Source organism: Colobus angolensis, unplaced genomic scaffold, assembly GCF_000951035.1.
Source record: "Colobus angolensis palliatus isolate OR3802 unplaced genomic scaffold, Cang.pa_1.0 Scaffold306, whole genome shotgun sequence".
Taxonomy (NCBI): domain Eukaryota; kingdom Metazoa; phylum Chordata; class Mammalia; order Primates; family Cercopithecidae; genus Colobus; species Colobus angolensis.
In genome coordinates, this window is record NW_012116333.1 from 2,769,128 (window position 1) to 2,778,072 (window position 8,945).

At 47.0% G+C, this 8,945-nt stretch overlaps 1 protein-coding gene across 1 annotated transcript in view; it reads right to left on the bottom strand.

Moving 5' to 3' along the window:
• DRGX (dorsal root ganglia homeobox) overlaps positions 1-8,668 on the bottom strand; it is a 30,464-nt gene extending 21,796 nt beyond the window's left edge. Inside the window, exons 1-4 of the mRNA XM_011950364.1 lie at positions 8,470-8,668; positions 7,939-8,053; positions 3,695-3,792; positions 2,665-2,766 (exon numbers count right to left, since the gene is read on the bottom strand). Coding sequence (XP_011805754.1) covers positions 2,665-2,766; positions 3,695-3,792; positions 7,939-7,972 — 234 coding nt within the window. The 5' untranslated portion in view covers positions 7,973-8,053; positions 8,470-8,668. The remainder of the gene's footprint in view (positions 1-2,664; positions 2,767-3,694; positions 3,793-7,938; positions 8,054-8,469) is intronic.
• Between the last annotated feature and the right edge of the window lie 277 nt (positions 8,669-8,945).

An 8,945-nucleotide genomic window follows, 5' to 3' on the forward strand; every position in this document is an offset into this window, starting at 1 on the left:
AAGGAAGGAAGGAAGGAAGGAAAGAAAAGAAAAGAAAGAGAGAAGGACAGAAGGAGAGAGAGAGAGAGAAGGAGAGAAGGAAAGAAGGAAAGAGAGAGAGAGAAAGGGAGGAAGGAAGGAAGGAAGGGAAGGAAGGAAAAAAGGGAAGGAAGGGAAGGAAGGGAGGGAAGGAAAAAAGGGAAGGAAGGGAAGGAAGGGAGGGAAGGAAAAAAGGGAAGGAAGGGAAGGACAGAAAGAAACACTGACTCTGGATCCAGCCATGGCATAGAATTTGGGACCTCAGTAAATCTGGTTTAGAATCCACTGCATCCCTATGAGGTAAGTAGTCCTGCTATCCCTATTTTACAGATGAGAAAATTAAGTGCAGAGAGGTTAATTAACTTGCCTAAGGCCATCCAGGTGGTAAATGGCAGATCCATAGTTTGAAGCCCACTGGCTTGGCTGGGAACTGTGATTCAAACTGTTTGGGAGTAATAACTGTGGCCACCCCGTAAGCCTTGTTAGGAAGATTGGCATGCCTGCAAAACACTGAGCACAGGGCCTGATGCATAGCCATCCACCACTCAGTAAACATGCACTCATGTCATCTCCATCACCCTCAGGTTACAAAAAGGCTGGTGATTCATCTTGACCTAAGCACGTTCTTAGAGTCAGGTGCAGGGTTCTTTAAGCCTTAGAAACCAAAACTATATTCTGCAGGACAGCCTCAAGGCAGCCCAGGTTCAAGGAGTTTCCAGAGGTCAGTGAAATCCTGCTTCTGTTTACTCCTTCCAGCAAAACCTCTTCCCTCCCCTCCTGGGAGATAATTCCTGACTACAAAAAAAAAAAAAAAAAAAAAAATGCTTGGCGAGACCTCCCTTCAATTCCCCAGCGCATCCTCTCCTCCTGCCCTGGCTGCTGGCACACTGGCCCCATAGAGAGCCTGGGTCCTTGAGGCTGAGCCCTCTGCTGGGCTGGCCCAACCTATCTCTTAATTTTCATTCTCCTTTAACTGGGTTTCTTTCTTTCTTTTCTAATCTACTTGGCTTTTAATTGCACATATCAGCAACCATTGAATAATGATTTTATCTATATTCTAAATTTAGGGCAGTTAAATGCAAAGCAAAATGCAGACACTTTCTTGCGTCTTAATTGAATGAAGGTCACAGCTATAACAACATTTAATTGAGCTATTTTTCATTATCATATTTTAATGACTTTGCACTGACAGTTCTCCTGCTTCTGAGGAAAGAGCATGATGGAGTCGTTTATTTCCCTATTTAGTTATTGTTTGACAACATCAGCTTCGATTAAGACCCTGCTTTATAGAACATTAATCATATTTGAATGAGCAAGGGGTATAAATGTAAACACATCTCCCTTCCCACCACTGAAGCCCACGTCCCCACACGGAGGTTCACTAAACAAACGCTTCACAGCCATTGTCTGTCTGCATAATAGCCAACAACAGCCTGAACAACAATTCCCGGCTTTAATTGTCACCACCCCTATCTTACCCTTGCACCTTTCAGGGAGAAGTTATGATCTTCCACTTCTGAATGCTCAATAATTGTGTCATTTATCTCAATTTGCAGTTCAGTCTTTAGGCAGCTATTGGCAAGCTGGCATTAAAAAAAGAAAGGATAGACGGTATCCTGGCCAAAGGAGATTTTCATTTCCAAATAATAATCAGTTTAATTTGCCTGCATATGACCAATGATTCATGTTCAGATTTAATAATCAGGATCACATAATCTGATTATAGGGGAAATAATTTGTTTACAACCCCCAATTTACTGCTCAGAATTCCATTATCTCTCTTCAGCCATTGGTTTTTAAGAGATACTAACATGACCCAGGGGAACCGAAAGCAAACTATTATATTTCCTACAATTAGATCTTTGCATAGCCTTAACCCCAAGCCCCTACATAAAAAAGAACAGAAACAGCATGGAGGAAACCCCATAAATAAAATGAATATATAATTGTGCTCAAAGAACAGCTCGCCCAGAGAGGCGGCACTGTGAATCCCTTCCTCTCGCACTCAAGCACATCTGCTGGGTTTGGCAGGCGGGTTTGTGCACCTAAACGTAATCACTGTGTAGCTTCTAAACAGAAGTCCTGTTTAGAGACGGCCACCGTGGGCCATGCTCATCTCTGAAGCAGCCCTATCGCTTTTGCTGTTTCAAGATTTTTAAATTGCACATCTTCTTCCGATCCACTTTGTTGAAAGAGTCAGAGAGCAGGGGAAAAGTTGGACATGATGCAATTTCTGGAAAGCAGATCCTACCCTGCTTCCCATCTGAAAACGCGGTTCTGTGCAATTGACCGGCCTTACCCCAGAGCGGTCAGAGCTGCTTTGAGAATAGCATCTCAGCTCTTTTCTTTCTTTCTTTTTTTTTTTTTTCCAAAGCAAGGAAATGGATGTGCATTGATGTAATTTAGTACCTTAGAGACGCGGACAAATTAGTGTAGAACATTATCACTAGTTAATTATGAATGACCGATTAATCAACCTAATCTAATATTCCACATTATGTTGATGTTATTAAAGTGCATCATGAAAATGACAGATAGTCTTCATTTGCTTTCTTTGGCCAAATGTGCACTCTGCAGTCATGATGTCAAAAAAAAAGTTTGCCAGTTTTAATATTAGAGAGTTAAATAATTAAAAAGAAGGTTTACCTGCACTCTGGCTTCTGTGAGGTTTATTTTCATGGCGAGCTCTTCTCTGGTGAAGACATCTGGATAGTGTGTTTGGGCAAAAACGGCCTCGAGAGCTTCCAGCTGGTAAAAGGAAAAATATGTACAAGGTGAGAGGCTGTGGCTAGGTGAGGGGAAGCAGATGCATATCTTAAATCTCCTGTGAGTGGTGAGGAAGCAGTTTCACAGATCAAATCAAGGAAGGACAGGGAGAAAGGAGCTCTTTGGAAGGATCCCACAGAATGAGAATTTCAACCGCGGATGACTTAGGAGCTACAGCTTACTGGCAACCTCAGTGCTCTGGCAAGAAGTAGAAATAAGAGAGGTGTGAATATTTATATGCTTTTACATTTAAGTATTGTCATAGGAATCAAAAAAACCTAATGGTCACCTTATGAACAGTTACAGTAATTGGTATCGCTTTCACCACAGGAAGCCGGGGAACAGAAACAACTTGCAGAAGCCCTCATGGTGTCATCCCACAAAATGCCATAGGGATATTTGGTCACCTTCACAACCACTCCAGTTCACTCCAAGAGTGGGACACAGGCTGATTGAGGAGAAAGAGCCCAGCTCTGGGAAACACAGTATCAAGGTCCCAGCTGTAGCCCTTCCACTTATGGGCAACTATACCTTATCCAAGTCAGCCAACTTCCAGGGATCCGGGTTTTCATCTCTGTACTGAGAATGAGAATGTCTGACCTGCCTTCCTCAGAGGGTCACTGTGAGGTTCAAATGATATTGCTGACATGGAAGTGTTCCCCAAACTATCAACCTAAGGCAAGTGGGAGAGAACATTGTTGCTTCTTCTCTCATCTGGGATTACAAGGTTAAAGTCATCTGCACTCTCCCTTAAACAGATTCCTTGGCACGTAAGTTGTTCAAGAAAACAGAAAGATTCAGTAAACATAACCAATTGGTCTTATTTTAAAAGACAAAGAAGAGTTTCTCAACTCTGATTTGGGGGAGGTAGGAAGTAGCTGATGGTTGAAAGAAGAATCAGCATTGGTACCTGCTGAAGAGTGAACGTCGTCCGGTTCCGGCGCTGTTTTCTGCGTAGAAACCCGTCGTCAAAATCCCCCGAAGAGTGGTTGCCAAAGGGTGCAGTGCCTACCAAGAGCAAACTGATCAGCCTGGGCTGGAAGGGGCCCCAGTCCTCAGACCACCCCCGGACACAGTTCAGAGGGCACACACCTGACCCACCAGACAAGCAGCCCTGTTTGTCCCAAAGGATATTTTTCTGTTCCTCCTATTAAATCCCCCTCTTTTCCACTCTGTCCCCAAAACCTCTGACTTTAAACCCAGTTATCCCTATTACACAGGGCAGGTAGTGACCTTAATCCCCAAGATGGCCAAGTTCAATTCTTGTGAAATTCTGGACTCTGAACCAGGAAGGGTCACTGACTTGAGGCAGAGCCTTCACCTGCTCTCCAGCTCCCGGCTCCACCCCTGTTCAGTGTGCCTTTATCTCACCCCTACTCCAGATCCTTTAATAGAAGCCTGTGTGTCTCCCTTTGGCTCATCTGGTAGTTTGCTTTCTCTTATTTCTATAAACAAGAATTAAAATCTGGGAGTTGGGAGAGGCTGGGGGAGGAAAGAAAACACCAAGAGCTTTTCACAGCACTTTTCTCCTAGAAGTGCAGAACGCAAGGAGGTAAGAAGTTTATAAATGAATATTAATTACTGTTGGTCACAGCTCATCAGCACCATAGTGGATCTGTTATATAGATGTCAATTAACAGGAGATCTGCACCAATAGTGACTGTCCTGAATGCCAAGCAGACTTGAACAAGGCCACTCTCAAAGGGCAACCCACCCTCTGGCCAGGCCTTATAAGGCACCTATTGCTTCTACTTCCCCACAAAAGAAAGACGTTGTCCTCCCCAGCAGGCTTCAAAACTCGCTATAAACCCAGAACAGAGTTTGGCCCCAAACGTGCATTCAGATCATTTTCCAAATGTGCTCTATTTACTTGATAGTCCACAATGGCTTCTTAGGAAAACAAATGAGCAAGTTGCCATTAACCAGCAAGCCCAATACTTTACCTGCTATGGGCTCTGTTCTCAGAATCACGGCATTAGGGGTTCTGGAGCTACACTGTCCCAGACAAGGACCCTCAGAAGGGCCTCAGTCTCAAAGATTGAAAGTCCTTTGGGCTTCTTAAAATTCTGTCTACTAGAGGAAGTTCCTTCTAGTTATTCTTTCACCCTCCAGGGCCACATCCTTTGCCAAACACCCTGACTCTCTGCTAAAGTGTTCTCCTTCCATCTTCCTGTCCAAATTGCGTTGTTCCTCAAAACCCTACTTACAGTTATTTCTCTCCAGTTCATTGGAAACTTAAAAGGAATGGCCTCAATGCAGTCTTATTTTCATTACTTTGCATGAAAACAAATTGTCTTTTTTTTTAAACAATGCACTTGACTGGTAAGGATGGAATACAATCTCTGAGGATCTCCAATCACAATTTCCCTCAGTCTTCTAATTTATACCTCATGGTCCCAAAGTGGCTCACAACGTGTACATGCAGAATCTTTAAGTGAAACACTGCATGTCAAACTGAATCCTAAAAAAGGATGACAGTTCACCAAATTAATAAAAGATTGACAAGCTAATAGAAAAGAAGAAAAAATGAAAATAGCTATTTTACTTAAAAATAAGTAGGATAGTCGATATTATGAAAATGTTAAACCTTAAAGATAATTCAACCAAACACAACAGAACAATGAAATATTATTTTCAACATTTTGGTGAAATAATGAAGTGAATAAAGACACCCAGTACAGATATGAGTGTCATAAGATGTGCAGGTTCATTCACCATTTGTAGGAGTACAAATCAGGTGCAGCCTTATTAGAAGGTAATTTGACAACATCCATCAAACATTTAAGTACACATACAGGTATTTAATCTCTGAATATATTTGTAGCGTGTGCCAAAATAGAAAAAAATGTGTTTCTGGAAACACCATAGTTGGAAAAAAAAGGAAAACAACCAAAATGCCCATCAGCAGACACTTTCTCCACAACATAGAATGGAATACTACACAGCAGTTTAAAAGAAATCAGTAGATCTATACATATTGACATGAACAAATCTCCAAGATACATTACAAACTAAAAAAAGCAAAGTACAGAATGATGTAGCAACATAATTTCAGTGCAAATAAGGCAAAACATGTATTTTAAAAATACATAAATGAGAATTAAATCATGTTTTCTTGAAGGAATCACAAAAAAATAACAGATACTTTTAGGAAAAGAGGTGGAAAAGGAGGATTTTACTTTTCAATGTGTAAGTTTCTGTTGTATTCAAACTTCTCAGGCAGGTGCCAGTGGTACTTTTTAATGTAACATCAGCAAAATTATCTGACAAGTAAGATTATGAGCCTTTCTTTCTTTTCTTCTTTATGTCTCTCTAGATTAGCAAAAAAAAATTAAAATAAAAAAGATGATAGACTATAATTATGTCATGTTCCAAAGGTCTGTTCTCAACTTTTCCATTCTCAGGAGATCCCTTTCACCCAGCAACACTCAACTAAACTAAATTACTCCTTTCTGCAAAACTGGCATAGAAACACATCTACAAAGGGAAGAAAGACTCTGAAAGACCCATCTGCTCTTCTTCTGGTTGTATCACAGAGTCAGCACTGAGATGGGATGTGCCCAGGGTGTGGGGAGCACAGTAAGCCCGCTAAGCTGGGCTGAGAGCTGGGGTCACGGCAGGCCAGGCCAGGACTCTCCCTAAGTCACTCCTGCAGCCCACCCTGCACACAGACATTCATGATGTCCCCTACCTGCCAAATGCCCAAACCTCTGCCTTCCTCAACTTTGACCAGAAGGGTGGGACACTAGCTGGCAATTAGTCTGGACCCCTGGTTCAGATGCACAGAGAAGGCACCCTCAACATAGGAGAGACTCCCTCAGCCCCTAGGGTACACTGTCAGGGGATGCACATCTCCCACCCTTCCATAAAACTCACCCTGCATGGGACCTTGGGGATAAAAGGAGGTGAAATGCAGGCAAATGTGTGGCCTTCCCTTCCTAGCAATGCTGACAGAGCTAGCAGGGCTTAAACACTGGTCCTCATTAGCTTCCTTTAGAAAATCCTACTGGACTCTTAAGAGCTTTTATGAGAAAAACAAAAACAAACTTTCTGAGGCTCAGCCACTGTTCAGGGCAGCCTGTGGCAAGACTGACAAGTATCACCTGAAGTCTCAGGTTTCCCAGGGCGTCACAACATTTACCTTGCCCCTTGTCTCCCACAACTACTTGGCTCCCCAAATTCTCCCACCACAATAATAAATCAAAGGAGTAGGTTGCCAAATGCCACTCCCACGGTTACAGAAGTCCCGATACCCCAGGGCTGAGACTGCTGCTCTGCAGAAGGCCCCATTAAAGCCCACAGTGTGGCTCACCTGATAGCTACTAATTGGCCCCCTGATGTGAAGACCCCATCTTGGATCCCCCGGGTGCTGAGCAGGGGGCATGCAGGAGGTCCCAACTGTCCCCTTCTCACCAACCCACGCCCCTCTAACAACTGAGTGCGGAAGCCAGACTGGGGATCCTGAAGGGAAATTTCTTCTCAGGCCTGGAGACCCTCAAAGATGGAAATTCTGGCCCTGGGGAGTGGGGAGTGCTCGACATTTAGGGTTAGTGAGTCACAGAGAAGGAGCCACGCTAGGTCAGTCCCGGCAGGTGGTGGGCAGGGCCACCTGGTTCCAGGGACAGCCAGGCGGCCAGCAAGCGAATTGAGCTGCCCAGAATCCAGGGCGGACGAGGCCCCTGCAGCGCTCTCGCCAGCGGCCCCAGTGAGAGCAGCCCAGCGATGGGCCCTTCTAGGCTCGCGCAGCTAGTGATCGGGGCCAGGACGCGGCGGGCTCACTCGCCTTCGCTTTCTGGGACGTTTGCAAAAGCACCGTGAAAGATTGATGCGGCCCCCTGGGTTGGGGAGCCCCAATTAGAGGCGTGACACCAGCATCTGTGCTGGGAGGATTCGGCCGGTCCCCACAGCACGCATAGCCCGGGGCGTCCTGGCCCAGGCGGGGAGGGAGGTGGGAGGCAGGTGGCGACGGGGCGGGGAGCTGGAGCGAGGCTGCAGTGGGGTGTAGGGAGGGGGACAGGGGCACCCCTACTCACCGGCAGGCGGCTGCGCTCCCCGCAGGGAGGGGACCCCGCCACCCGCCAACCCTGCTGCCGCTCCGGCCCTTTCTGGCCGGCTCTGGCTTCATGGAGAGCCTGGGGCGCGGCGCTTACTTACCCTCTAGCTGTGGCGGGCAGTGGAAATAAAACATCGCCGGCTGTCAGATCGGCTGGACGGCCAAGACCTGGGAGGGTGGCAGCGGAACGGACCGGCGCGCCTTGCTCCTGCCTGGCTGCAAAGCAAACAGCGATAGAGCTTCAAGTCTCCCTCTGTCAGCGCTCCCGCCCTGCCCTAGGGCGCACCCGGGGCGCTCCCCTCCTGGAAAACCCTTCCCAACGCCTTCAGCTCACTGCGGGAGACAGGAGGGAAAGCGTCAGCCACGTCGCAAGCGGCAACCCCACGGGGCAGTCCTTCGGAGGTGTCTACCTCCTGGAGTGCCGTGCCCTCACCCTAGCCCCAGCTCCAAACCCTCGCGGCGTAGTTTCTGGCTCTCCGGGGTCCCATCCAGAAGCCCTGCACCCGGGCCGCCGCAGCCAGGTCCGGCTAGCGCGCAAGGCCATCTGCGCGCTGCAGCTCAGGCCAGGAAGGCAGCCGAGCCCCAAGGCCCGGCGCTCGGGGACTGGAGAGTGAGTCCGGAGCCGAGCATACCTCGGTGGGCGGCGGTCGAGGAGGCCGGAGCGTGACCGCCTCCGGTCCGCACGCCCTGCTTGGCTGGCGGCGGGCGGGGCTCGGCGCGGCTGGCGCCCGCAGGACCAAAGAAGTGACTCGGGAAGTGACCAGATGTCTTGCTGTCTGTCTGCAGCGCGCGCCGCCGCTCAGCACTCGCCTTTATAATCTCACGCATAATTGGCCTTAATCTGATTATTTCCAGCGCTGTCTACAGCGAGTAACTTGGATAGGTCTATTGGGCCTTACAAATGGCCCACGTGGTGTTAAAAAAAAAAAAAATCCGTCATTTCTCAGCAAACATCAGGAATGTTTTTTCCTCTCTTAAAACAGAACGATACAACAACCACCACCACCACTCCCAAAAAATACATTTTCCGAAAATACACTAGGCCCCACCCCCCACCTCAGGTCCCCTCAGAGGCAAACCTTTCTCCGAGAGCGAGCGCCTGGTTTGG